Source organism: Ambystoma mexicanum, chromosome 1q, assembly GCF_040938575.1.
Source record: "Ambystoma mexicanum isolate Mex_15411 chromosome 1q, UKY_AmexF1_1, whole genome shotgun sequence".
Lineage (NCBI taxonomy): Eukaryota > Metazoa > Chordata > Amphibia > Caudata > Ambystomatidae > Ambystoma > Ambystoma mexicanum.
In genome coordinates, this window is record NC_090922.1 from 562390983 (window position 1) to 562405436 (window position 14454).

The 14454-nt window shown below is 46.2% G+C and overlaps 1 protein-coding gene across 1 annotated transcript; it reads left to right on the top strand.

The window, feature by feature from the left end:
* The first annotated feature begins 217 nt into the window (after window positions 1–217).
* LOC138531792 (apolipoprotein A-I-like) lies at window positions 218–10158 on the top strand. Its single transcript, XM_069641011.1, has 4 exons — window positions 218–401; window positions 1123–1179; window positions 7448–7598; window positions 9400–10158. The coding sequence occupies exons 2-4, from the start codon at window positions 1137–1139 to the stop codon at window positions 9995–9997; spliced, it is 792 nt and encodes a 263-aa protein (XP_069497112.1). The 5' UTR covers window positions 218–401; window positions 1123–1136; the 3' UTR covers window positions 9998–10158.
* Window positions 10159–14454: the final 4296 nt, after the last annotated feature.

The window sequence follows — 14454 nt, forward strand, 5'->3', positions numbered from 1 at the left end:
GGTGGGGACATTCCGCGCAGTCAGCAAAGCCTCCGCTCGAAATCGTTGGGGATCTTGGAAGGCGGTCGAATGACCTCCTGCCTCATTGACTACACCTAGAGGAAACAGCTGCGACCTCAGGACCGGCCCCTCACAGCCAGTCCCTGGAGATTAGAGAGGCCATCTGTGATGACGTCAGAGCTTGGGACATCTCGGACTCCTGCCTCTTCCAGCAGCTAGCGATAAAGTCCTCACTGAGTGGACACTTGGACCTGCCTGCAACGTCCCAGTGACAGCGAGGACCCGACCGAGATAAAGAAAGTCCACCACGCCGGGCCTTATCTCCTGCTGGGCTGCTATATAAAGGGAGGGAACGAGAGCAGGAGTCTCACAACTCTCGGCGACACTCAAGAAGGCAGCAGGTGAGCCGCTCGCTTCCAGGCACCGCGGGGTCAGGGTCCAAGTGCGCAGCCTTCCTTGCTCGCTTGCCGTTTCATTTCTGGGGTTTGTGCAACGCCGACGGCTCTATTTCCCGGGTATTCTCAGGGGTTTGTGATATTATTCTGTCGTAGTTCTGACTGGACAGGGTGACCCTCTCGCTGGCATTTGCTGTCCGCTTTTTATTCCGGCTGTTTAAGACGAGGTATGTTTTCACAAGGATAGAATAAATACAACAGGAGGTCGGAGAGAGAGGCGATGTGGGGGGGGGGGGGAATAAACCAGGGCAGGGGGCAAGGGGCGGTATGGCTTATTTGCAACAGCAGTCTTCTTGTCTTTAATGCTGATATTCGTGTCTGTGAAGTTCTGCGAGTACTGTATCCACAGTGCTGTGCAGTATCCCACAGAATACCATTTGACCCCAGCATTATAGAAACTTCATGGTAGGATAGACATCTTTGTATTCAGCAATTGTCAAGGAAGGAGCTATTTCGTATGAATTTGTTTTGAGAACATTCATTGAGTAACCTCGGGTGGGGTGGGGGGAGTGGGCCCAGAGGTGGGGGGAGTGGGCCCAGAGGCTGCAGGTTGACGTAGCCTATTCGAGGGAGAGGTGGGAGGCAGGCAATGGTTAATGAGTGATGAGTTGCAGCTGTGTGCCGCCGGTGCCTTCGGACATCTCAGTGACTCTTCTTTCTGCCGCAGGTTCCGTGGCCACCATGAAGCTGTGCACCGTGTTCCTCTCTCTGGCCGTCTTTGCAGGTAGGTGTGTGAGGGGACATGGTGGGCAATGAAACCTCGCTGACTCACCCCCGCCCCTTTGCCCGACATGGACCCATAACTCAATAGCCTCTTGCATGCTCTCCACCTCTGCCCCTGTCTTGTGCCCGCATCCCACCCTTGTGACGGAGCAAACTTCGCAAGTCTTAACAGATCCCCAGCATCTCATAGAACTCCTTGGTTCCCGCGAGTTCTCTTGCACCATAACAGATTCCTCTGTCAGGAGATCCCTCTGTGGAAGTATCTCATCAGGTCCCTTGCACTACACCTTGCCCCTCGGGATCAGCTGGTTTCCTTGGGTTGACCACATAGATCCCTTAGTCTCAGAAGATGCGTCTGTCTGATCAGATTGCTCGGCCCCGAGTCCCTGTCTGTATCCCCATGTGTTTTCTACTAAAAGGTCTCTGCTGTGGGACTAGGTCTCAGGAACCCCATCAAATGCGCGTCACCCCTGCAGATCTGGGTCAAGTCAGCAGACCACTCTGACATATATGTTGTAGAGCATCTATCATCATTACATGAGTGCAACACCTTGTCATTCCCTTTCCAACTTTATTTCTCTCAAAGGCCAACACAAACCGGTGAAGACGCCTTGCAGACCTTTGCAAAGAAAGGATATTTCCTTTAAACCTGTCCCTAAAGTAGCGATTTCTGAGCAGAATGCATGTCTCCCATCTTTGAATCCAGTGGCTTGCGCTGAAAGCAGTGATGATTCAGCTGCACTGGCGAGGACCTCCAGACCCGGAGCCCTCCGCGCAGATCAGGGGCCACACACGGCTTTCATTAGGCCGGGGAGCCTGCAGGAAAGAGGCAATACACATGGTGGTCCTCAGCTGTTTCCTACATTGAGAAAGACACTAGGGAAAAGAACTTCAGGAAATGAACCCATTGGAAGCAAAGATCTATTGTCTGCCTGGAGCTCCACTTTAGGAATGTTGGCTTGCTACAATGACTTCTCAATGTCATTTCACTAGGAGGCTGACATTTATTCAGATTAACCATTATTACCAACACAAGCAGAGAAATGTCATCCTTTTCTGGAATTTACCATTTTTGGGAAAAGTTAATGTAAAATGTGCGGCAGTGTAATCCCAGTCAACCCCTACCCGAGGGCTATAATGCGGCTGCAACGACCCGGTTTGGGAGTGACTCTTGCACCAAAATGGCCTCTCTCCACATCGTGGCCATACTGGATGTGGGAAGGATGGTTGTACTACAACGAGCGAACAATCGGTTGACTTTCAATGATTGGTTCAGACTGATCCCTAAGATTCGAAGTAGACGTGTGTACTTATTTGTCACTCCATTAGAGGGTGCGGGAAGGCATGCTGGGTAATTCAGTAGTTGTGTTCTAGGTCGGGATGTTCAGTATCTAGACTAGCTTTGTTGATGAAGTCGTGATGGGGTGCATTTAGGCTGTTTCTCATGTATGGCTCTCGTGTCCTTCCAGCTCTCACCGTGAAGCGATTATTCAGTTTGTGAGATGGGGCTTTGGTGTTTTGCATGAGTGGTTCTCTGGGGCATGCTTGACTCTCACTGCACTGCTCCTGTGAGGTTTGTGAGATGGGATGCTTGCACTGTTCCTGAGAGATACCCAGAGGTATTTTCGACCCTCACCCCAAATGATGCTGTGATTGAAGTTGCGACAGTGGATATTGAGAGGGGTGATTCTTGGGGTTATGCTATTATGGGTTGTTTATAACGCGCTTAATACCCAGAGGTATATAAGCGCGGACCCGGGGATCGAACCTGCATTGCTCCTTGTCGTCTTGCTTCCAAGGCGAGCACGTTGCCCCTAAGCTATCCTCCCGAGATAGGTTGTTTGTGTAGCACGACTAGCTGTTTTTGTGGATGAGGATACTGTATGAGAGTGGTTATTTGAGTTGTTAAATGTTTGGTCTTTGAATTACTCCAGACTTTCTCACTCGTATTATTGCATTCTAGGAAGAACTATTGTTAGGTGTGTGAGAGAAATGATATGTAGTTTGTATGTGTGGCACACTGAGGCATTCTAGACTCTCTGATCTCTTATTGTTAGGTATGTGAGAGAAATGATATGTAGTTTGTATGTGTGGCTCACTGAGGCACTCTAGACTCTCTCTGCTCTCTTATTGTTAGGTGCATGAGAGAAATGATATGTAGTTTGTATGTGTGGCTCACTGAGGCACTCTAGACTCTCTCTGCTCTCTTATTGTTAGGTTTGTGAGAGAAATGATATGTAGTTTGTATGTGTGGCTCACTGAGGCACTCTAGACTCTCTCTGCTCTCTTATTGTTAGGTGTGTGAGAGAAATGATATGTAGTTTGTATGTGTGGCTCAATGAGGCACTCTAGACTCTCTCTGCTCTCTTATTGTTAGGTGTGTGAGAGAAATGATATGTAGTTTGTATGTGTGGCACACTGAGGCACTCTAGGCTCTCTGATCTCTTATTGTTAGGTGTGTGAGAGAAATGATATGTAGTTTGTATGTGTGGCTCACTGAGGCACTCTAGACTCTCTCTGCTCTCTTATTGTTAGGTGTGTGAGAGAAATGATATGTAGTTTGTATGTGTGGCTCACTGAGGCACTCTAGACTCGCTCTGCTCTCTTATTACAAGGTGTGTGAGGAATGATATGTAGTTTGTTGTGTGGCACACTGAGGCACTCTAGACTCTCTCTGCTCTCTTACTGTTAGGTGTGTGAGAGAAATGATATGTAGTTTGTATGTGTGGCTCACTGAGGCACTCTAGACTTTCTCTGCTCTCTTATTTTTAGCTGCGTGAGAGAAATGATATGTAGTTTGTATGTGTGGCTCACTGAGGCACTCTAGACTTTCTCTGCTCTCTTATTTTTAGCTGCGTGAGAGAAATGATATGTAGTTTGTATGTGTGGCTCACTGAGGCACTCTAGACTTTCTCTGCTCTCTTATTTTTAGCTGCGTGAGAGAAATGATATGTAGTTTGTATGTGTGGCTCACTGAGGCACTCTAGACTCTCTCTGCTCTCTTATTGTTAGGTGCGTGAGAGAAATGATATGTAGTTTGTATGTGTGGCTCACTGAGGCACTCTAGACTCTCTCTGCTCTCTTATTGTTAGGTGCGTGAGAGAAATGATATGTAGTTTGTATGTGTGGCTCACTGAGGCACTCTAGACTCTCTCTGCTCTCTTATTGTTAGGTGCGTGAGAGAAATGATATGTAGTTTGTATGTGTGGCTCACTGAGGCACTCTAGACTCTCTCTGCTCTCTTATTGTTAGGTGCGTGAGAGAAGTGATATGTAGTTTATATGTGTGGCACACTGAGGCACTCTAGACTCTCTGATCTCTTATTGCTAGGTGTGTGAGAGAAATGAAATGTAGTTGTTTGTATGTGTGGCACAGTGAGGCACTATAGAATATCTCTGCCCTCTTAATGCTAGGTGTGTGAGGAATGATATGTAGTTTACATTTGTGTGTGTGGCACACTGAGGCACTCTAGACTCTCTGACCTCTTATTGTAAGGTGTGTGAGAGAAATGATATGCAGTTTGTATGTGTGGCTCACTGAGGCACTCTAGACTCTCTCTGCTCTCTTATTGTTAGGTGCGTGAGAGAAATGATATGTAGTTTGTATGTGTGGCTCACTGAGGCACTCTAGACTCTCTCTGCTCTCTTATTGTTAGGTGCGTGAGAGAAATGATATGTAGTTTGTATGTGTGGCTCACTGAGGCACTCTAGACTCTCTCTGCTCTCTTATTGTTAGGTGCGTGAGAGAAGTGATATGTAGTTTATATGTGTGGCACACTGAGGCACTCTAGACTCTCTGATCTCTTATTGTTAGGTGTGTGAGAGAAATGAAATGTAGTTTGTATGTGTGGCACAGTGAGGCACTATAGAATATCTCTGCCCTCTTAATGCTAGGTGTGTGAGGAATGATATGTAGTTTACATTTGTGTGTGTGGCACACTGAGGCACTCTAGACTCTCTGACCTCTTATTGTAAGGTGTGTGAGAGAAATGATATGTAGTTTGTTGTGTGGCTCACTGAGGCACTCTAGACTCTCTCTGCTCTCTTATTACAAGGTGTTTAGGAATGATATGTAGTTGTTATGTGTGGCGCACTGATGCACCCTAGACTCTCTCTGCTCTCGTACTGTTAAGTGTGTGAGAGAAATGATATGTAGATTGTAAATGTGGCTCGCGGAGGCACTCTAGACTCTCCCTGATGTGTTCTTTTGATGAGGCTAAGGGAGTAGATGAGTGCCTTAAGTGATTGTTTTCATGTGCTTGTGGCTCGCTCAGTGCTATTTTTGTTGATGAGCATGTGAAAGTGGTGCGTGGTATCATGAAACTGCCACATGGCTGGCTGAGGCTGAAAGATTGTCCAAAGACATTGGTACATGCAATTACAAAACCTCCATGATAATCTGGGCACTTGAATTTCACAGATGTGCTTCGAGAGCTCCTTAAAAATACCCATGGCTAACTCCTGAGTAGTGTGGGGTGAGATCAAAACTTACTCAGCAGAGAGTTGCTGAGGTGTTGAATAAGAACCATTCACTCAAAAAGCAATACAATTAAAAGAAAAAAAAGAAAGGTCAAAACCAAGTTCATAAAATGATTGACAATTTCTATGCGAATTTCCATCGAAATTGAACAGAAACACGATAGAGGGAATAATGGAGAAACATGCAAGAACATCAAAAAGAGCCCATATGGGCAGAGACGTTCCCCAAAGCTGTTTCTCTCAAAACAACCCCAAAGACAACAGCAAGATACATGGTCATAAACAAGAGAATGTCAGAACACTTCCTGGTGTTCAGTAGAATTCTCCACTGCACCCTTACTATCTGCACTGTCCGCGTGGCCTGGGGGAAATCTGCACAGGCCGAATTACCCCTTACTCTCAGCTCAAGCGTTGGTCTAGGGCATTACCCCAGTCTTCTGAGGTAGGACACAAAAGACGTGTTCAGTTCTAGGAGTTGCAATTATCTGGCAGTCTTTGTTCTAAGTGGGGTCACTGTATCCGTGCATTGATAGGTCCAGCAAAAGATGTCAGGAGCGAGGTAAACGGTGAGAGACAAACTTTTCTTCCCATTGACTGAAAAGCAGCATTTAGCTACGTTGGGGTGAGGACCAATGGCGCGTCCAGACTCTTTTAACTTGGGTGGCCCAAGTGGGGCACTGATTTATGCAGGGGTGGCATGAAGTATGAGCGCACGCACACATAATGATCATAGTTTAGGATAATGAGGTTGCACCTGGGGTAGCCAATCAGATTGCAGGGGTAGCACGTGTCACACCAGGACTCTCCCTGGACAAGCCACTGGTGAGGACAGCATGCACACAAGAGTTTTTGTCCACATTACGCGCGTTTATTGAAAACAATACCCGCATGTACAATCCTAATGAGCAGCCTACAGCTAAAGTCATACCCCACTCATGTTAGCAATGGGGCTGCCCAGAGTAGGGCATTAAGGGGTGTGGATCTGGTCTGTACAAACTCGACTCAGTATGGATATCAATTCCGGCAGTATGAAAATTACGTGCAGCCAAAATAGCCGCACAATTATGCCAGACGTCACATTACAGCGAACAAGGGTTGCGGGTGTGTCCCCCGCACCTTTGTTCGCTGTATTGCGATTAGGGTTTGCGGGGGTGTCCCCCACTTTGTGTTAAATAAAGGCATTGAAACCAAAAAGAAAAAAAAGGACCCTGCACCGCCGGTTCACACCCCCATTAAGTGGAAGGAAAATTGAAAATGATATTTTATTTCTATCGCGCTCATACACAAGTGTTTCAGAGCGTGACAAGGCCAGGCAGGGGAACAGGGTAGAACAAAAGAACGATCCTACTAGGCCCAGTGACATTCAGAACGCGCAAGTGCATGGGTACTGGCATGGGGACTTGCATCGCAGTGAGACAAGGGAAGCGTGCCGCCATAAGGTAAGCAGGGGGCGAATTAGTGAGGGAGATGGACCAACGTGAAAATGTCGAGAGGGAAACGCGGGTAAATAAACTCCGGTTTTTCCTCCTGCTGACTTTTCCCTTTCGACATTTTCACATATATCCAAAAGTAATAGGTTTGCAAACCAGCAGAGTTTATTTTTACCATCCCTATTTGGATGTTTCGCTTGTGCTCTTCATGACTGCTCCCAGAGATGTTCTGCTGTTATCTTTAATGAACGGGTGACTCTTGGCACAGGGTTGAGGGCTTACCTCTATGCCTATGGTCCTCTTGTGTTAGCTGAGACAGAGCGTAGTCTGTGATTTCACGGTTCTTCCTTTCTCTCCACAGGGGCACAGGCCAACCTGCTTTGGCATGAAGAGCCAAAGACCCAGCTGGATCTGGTGAAAGATTCCTTCTGGCAGTATGTGGCCAAGGCCACCAGCACCCAGCAGGACATGTTGGAGAAGATCAAACAGTCCCAGTGGGGCCAAGAAATCAAGTGAGCAAATCCAGAATTTAAAGAGTACCATGCACTGCCATCTGCTTTAAATGGAAATGCACCCACTAGCCTAAAAGGCAAAGCACAATTGGATTGCATAGCAGGAAACGGCACATTTCATTAGGGCAAGGGCCTGCAACCTGTGGCGCTCCAGATGTTCCGGACTACGATTCCTGTGATTCCGCACCATTGACTTTGCTGGCTAGGGATGATGGGAGTGGTAGTACAAAACACCTGGAGCAACAAAGGTTGCAGGTCCATTCATTAGAGGATCCTTACAAATATAGTGCATATACAGTGGACCTCCTTTCACATACATTAAGTGGGCGTTATGCTCAATTTTATAGAGAGCCATTCAGACCAGCAAGGCCAATCATGTGGCCGGATCTAGCCCACCACCCCAATGAGGATAAACAGTGTTCCCTTCTTTTTTAAAATTTGTCAATAATAATAAATGGTTACATTTCAATGCTATGCTACCCTGCATCATTTCAGTGGCAATGCTAAATGACTGCCTTTTCACAAGCCCATTAGGACGCGTGCCCTTGTAGGTTAACGAGCGAATTCAATTTCCATGCAGTTGTGGTCATTGAACCTGGACCCAGAGACTTGGCTACTGTTCGGGGCATTCCCGATAAGTTCTGTCAGTTCCACCTTCCAGTACTAGAATGGGTTGCAATGCACCCCTTTGACAATGCACCCTTGTGACTGCTCTCAGGCTTTCAATCCAAACAAATTAGCTGTTGATGTTAACATGGCAGCACTGTACAACGCTGAATGTGGCCCACATACCACGCCCTCACTATGACTGACAGTTGACTTCAGCAGCGGCGTAGGGATAACTCTTGGAACTGCCGTGAGCTTTACCAGCGACTTGGGAGTCGTGGTGTCTCCAGCAGTTGATCCTCATTGACCCTTCTCCAGAAGAACGACAGAAGAAGAATCCTCAGGGTCTCTGAACTGTGCGCCTGTTACAGGATCCAACCCGACAGATCAGGCAGGTCCCTCAAGTTGCCTAGAAGTAAAAAGAAGCTTGGAGGCCTCATGCACCTCACATCTCTACATGCTCCAGCTGAAGTACCCCTACAACTACTTCCATCAGATTACAGATGATAGGTTACCCTATGTTTAGGGTCTGCAACCTTTGGCTCTCCTGATTCTTTGAACTACCATTCCCATCATCCATAACAAGCATAGTCAATAGCCAGATATCATGTGACTTGTAGTCCGAAACATCTGGAGATCCAAAGGTTGCAGACCCTTGCCTTATCTTAAGTGACATGTTGTAAAATCATGCCGTTGACGTCAGAGCTCTATCACAGATTACCCATATTTTACAAGTCTATGCAACACATCAGAGACCTTGCTCATCTTCTTTTTAACTATGTGCTCTCGGTTCAGATCCTTCTTTGTATAGGAATCTACCCGTAGCTGGCGGCATCGGGATTCACTCATATGATACCGGGCCTTCTCCACGGTATTCGAAGGACATACTCCTTTTTCTCAGAGAGTACAGTTAGAGTGGGAACAGCCAGAGTAAAGCTAGGGGGCGAGGGTGGGTGCGAGTAGCGGCCCTATGTACTAGAAGCAGGGAAGGCATAGACATACTAGGTGAGCGTAGATGCCTAGCTGGGCCTTCAATATCACATAATGATGGACGGTTAACACCCCACTCAGTGCCACTGTCAGTATTACTGTGATTTACAGCACATTATGCTTCACTTCTGGTTCCTGTGAAAGTAAATGTACATTTGAGAAGATGTTTGGTCATTCAGTAACTTTGCGATATGTTTACTTCCAGTGACAGAATAACCGAGAGCATCAGCAGTGCCAATGGCTATGCTGCCACCCTGCAGGGTAAGATGAGCCCTCTTTCCCAAGAGCTGGTAGACAAGCTGGGGCAGGATGCCGAGGTTCTCCGACAGAAAATCCTAACTGACTTGCAGGCCATAAACCAGCAGGTTAGCCCCTACGCAGATGAGATCAACCAGAAGATCAAGGACAACGTGGAGGAGCTGCGCCAAAGCATCATCCTCTATGCTGACCAGGTCCGTGAGCAGGTGGACCAGAGCTCAGAAAGCGTCCGCCAGACCCTGACCACCAGCACCGAGGATGTGCGCGACAAGATCTTTCGAAGCCTGGAGGAGCTGAAGGAGAAGGTCAGCCCCTTCACTGCTGAGCTCCAGGAGAAGATCAACGAGCGCATCCAGGAGTATCAGCAGAAGCTGGGGCCCATCACCCAGGAGGTCCAAGGGCAGCTGGCCCAGAAGGTGCAGACCATGAAAGAGACCGTGGAGCCCTATGCCGAAGACCTTAAGGATAAGCTCAACCCCTATGCTGAGGACCTGCAGAAGCAGCTCACCTCCCTTTGGGGAAACTTCCTCAAGAGGTTCAACTAACTGTTAGCCCATTGCTCTCCTGATTGGCTAGTGGGAGCTGCCGGACCACCCCAGTGTAGCAAGTGCTCTAAACGCTTTGTTTCACTTACATCTATGCTGCTTCATCGTTTGGTTTGTTCAATATATGCATTGATAATAAAAAAAAAGCAGGCGTGTGTTAAGCAACATGTGTGGACTCCAAACTTTATTCCAGAATTACAGGTTGTATTCTTGCCCCCGTCTAATAATTTCTGGAGATGGCACTAACTGTAAGTGTCATTATCAGGGGTGAGCATGGGTAAGGGGCAGATGAGTTCAGAAGTTTATTTCCTGGCCATCCCAAGAACTTGGCACAGTCTTCCTGATTGGTTAATAATCTCCCTCATCCTTGTTTCAATGACTGATACCTCTCTCTCTCTCTCTCTCTCTCTCTCTCTCTCTCTCTCTTTCTCTCTTTCTCTCTCTCTCTCTTTCTCTCTCTCTCTCTCTTTCTATGTGGGATCAACTCCCATAGACGATTGAGACTAATCTGATGGGAGAAGCTCAAATCAAATGCTATAACTGCACTACAGAAAGACTGCGGGTGCATCCCAGTTTGGGTGTTCACAGAAAATCAGACATCTTACCCTCACTATTTGATTGTGTACTTTTTAAAATTTATATAATGCTATATGCCAAAGCGCTTTACATAAAAAAACTGTCCAATTAATGTGAACAATAATTACATAATCAAATCAGTTAGTTAGAAGATTTTTAGACGAGATTGAAAAAGGGAAAATGAAGACAGAGGTTGGAGGGTAAAGTGAAGGTTATTCTAGTATTTAGGAGTGAGTAAAGAAAGCGACTGGACTTGGTATTGAGCACAAGGGTAGGGGGCCAGGAACAGACATGAGAAATAGGTATTGGGACTTAAAATGTAAAAGTACGGACATGAGAATACAAGTAAATCAAAGAAGAGAGATAAAGGGGAGCCATTACATAGATACATTTACACACAATACATACAAAATGAAAAAGCAATGGAGACTCAAAAGTCATCTAACAAAGTGAGAGCAGAGAAGGGAAAAGGAAGTTTCGAGGGGACATTCGAAAATAGATGAGGAATGGAAGAATTATAGATCAAACGAAGAGGGGCAAGTTGATAGGTGGGAAGACCAAGAAGAATAGAGCAATAGTATAGTCCAGAGAAAAGGAGTAAAGAGATCAGAGGTTTGGTGGCGTTAAAAGAAAGGAAAGCTCAAGCTTTCTGCATATGGAATAGGTGAAAACGGAAGGAGCGACCAACAGTAGAGATGGGTCTCCAGACATTGCATCGAATACAAAGCATTGAATGTCAAAGCATCGGGAAAAAAGCATTGGAGAAAATGCGTTGAATGCATTTTTTTCAAAGGTAAAGGTTTTAATTGAACTATAATGCGTTTTAAGGGGTAAAAAAACAGGGGTTGGAGGGACCCCCCCATTAAAAAACCCCGAAAAAAATGCATTCAATGCTTTTCTTTTCCATGCTTTTTTTTAGATGCTAAGGCATTGCATGCTTTGGCATTTGATGCAATCACTATACACCATAGAGATGTGGGAAGAAAAGGAAAGCATAAAATGGAAAACACCGCCAATATCACGAGCAGGAGTAGTAAGAGAAAGAGAAAAGGAGGGACAGGAGTTAGGGGAGGAGGAATAGTAGTGTCAGGAAAAGGAGAACCTCAGCTTTGGAATGGTTTTGATGTAGATAGTTTTCAGACTTCCAAGAATGTATAACCAGTGGGAAAGCTGAAAGAGCAGAGTGTAGAGTTTCAGTGAAGGGAGGACAAGATTTCAGAATCATAAGCAGAATTGGTGAGTACAACCAAAGGAATAACTAAACGAAGCTAGAGGCGTCGTATAGAGGGGACCAAGAACAGAACCTCGAGGAACACTGCACTGGAGAGGAAAGACTGAGAAGGTTTAACCTGCCCAGGAGACGGTGTAAGTTTGTCCTGTGCGATGAGAGTTGAACTCATTTAGAACAGACCCCCTGCAGCCTAGGTGAGATAGAGCAGAGAGAAAAATAGAGCGGTCAATGGTGTCGAAAGCTGCCGACAGATCAAAAAGAACAAGCAGAGTAGCTTAGCTTAGCGAACCAAAAGGATTGAGCTTCAACGAGGAGTGTAGTTTTAGTAAAATGGAAAGGATGGAACCCCGATTCATGAAGCACAGAAATGTGAAATGATTTAAGTGAGCACTGCCAGTGCCTAAGCTTGTCTCCCCCCTCCTGCGCACCGAGTTGGAATCTAGCTTTGGAATCAAGTCAGGACGTGATGATTCTCTCTTCCCAAAGTCTCAGTTCTGTATTCACGTTTTGTATTGCTCGGCTCAAGGGCTGGACTGCAATAGTCTGTCTTCCTTTCAAGGTCACTGTCTAGCCTGCGTACATGAGTGGATGAGGAGCGGTTGCTTTTTCCTAAGTAGCTTCAAAAGAGGAGGGGTGCATCCACGAAAGTTCAAGCAAGATCATATACCATTGCATTTGTTAGCAACATTTGGCAAAGGCAGAAAGATATTGCCCATGTTTGACTCACTCATCACTGTCTTTGATCTCACACAGAATGCTAACTCCATGACACGTAACGGAGATTTTGTGGACTCATTCCAAAGCAGGGTTGATCCAGTGTGCACACAGGTGTTGGCCCAACTAAATAATATACAGGATGCCCCAAGACACTATTGACATAGCCACAGATGGTGCAGGCTGTACGACACAACACCCATCTTGAATCTCCACCCTTGCTACCACTTGAAGAGAGAGCAATCTTCCAACTGCTGTATTTGGATCACAAAGCAACTGTGTCTGAGGGTTCACATATCTAAGCAAACTCACTCAGCATTGCCCAAAACCGTAGATCTGCTGCAGATGGCAGATTTTGAACTGTTACATTCAATAGCATGGGTCTGAATCCTATGGCTGCGCAGAGATGTGTTCGACTAAATCTCCCATCAGCCCTAGCCTTCATAGTTAATGGGGAAGGATCATGAGTATTGTAGTCCAAAACATTTGGAATGTTGTAGATTACTGTTCTACAAGAAGCAGAACTGTGGTACTTTGCAACTCAGAGGGACAGACTCTGGCCTGATAGCTATGGCTGCGGACTACCCAAGGTGCAGCCAGGAGTCTGAAACCAATTGGGTCATTACGAGTTTTATGGTAATTCCTCTGTAAATCAGTGGAATTACCACCAAACTTGAATATTGTTACCACCAGTAAATCCAATGGACCTATTACAGGGCTACACGTGGGGGCAAAGCATCCATTTTTGAAGTCTGTAGGACTCTAAGGGGATTTTTTTCCAAATTATCGCCAGCTGTAATACTGCTGCACTGATTCGGATGATTTTCGATGGCAAAGAGGAGGATGTCCCCCACCCCCTCCTTTATGCTGGAGGTACATCACCCAGTTTACTGACTTAACTCACAGTACGGTGGTGTGGTAATGAAGCTGCAATGGGATTACCACCAATTTCCTGCAGTTTTTCCTGCACTGTTGTACTTGTACTCGTAATGAGGCCAAAAGAAGCACTCCATCGACTGAACAACTGCCATGTCATGAGGTACAGTTTTCACTTCTCAGAATTGAGTGCACAGAATGTCGGCATGTAAATCACAACGCAAGCGGGCACATGCCTGTTCATGGGCAAGGAGCAGGTAACACAAGTCTGTGGACACTTGTGGGGGCCACAAACCTTTTCCTAAATATTGACAACTCCAGCCAGTCATATAGCCGAGTGAGTTAAGGGGTTTCTGCTGGGAGATTGCATTCTTCTAATACCCACTCAGCCTTTTATCCATACGAACCCAAATACTATTGTATCACTCAATTGAGTATAACTAATAGCTGTTTTTTTCACAGAGATGTGTAAAAGTAGGCCTTTTTTAAAAGTGCTGCATGAAAACATGTTATTATTAATTGTACTTTCACATAGACATTTCTCAATGATGTCATTAGTACTCCTCAGTGTTTTGGCTAGCTGAGAATTTAAGAAGTCGGATTAGCAGCGCGTGTTCCTGGCAGTAGGTTTGTCTGGAGACAGCTGTTGGCAATGGAACTAAGTCTGGAAAAGAAAACAGAAGCTACAGCCAGTGGCATTACAGAAAATGAAACCCCAGCCCCTACGAACCCCGCTGAAGGCCCACGCAAGCTCCTTGAAGAAGCAAATGCTATGCCCCATGGTCTTGGGCCAGCCTGGTCCACCACTCATGCCTAATGATTATGATGGCCATGCTGCCGCAGCGGCATGATGCGTCCTGTACATAGAAATGAGGCGAGAGGGGGCTTCTGGCCCCCAAATGTTCCAGCCACCATTGTGTGCGGCCGTAACATCATTGTGCTCATGGCGGCTCCTGAGGGGGCACTGGAATTGTAAATGATTCAAGCAAGATGAGTGGAGGCAGGTGAATATTGTTATTGCAGGGGCATTAACATCTTCCACAAATTTGCACACGTGAGC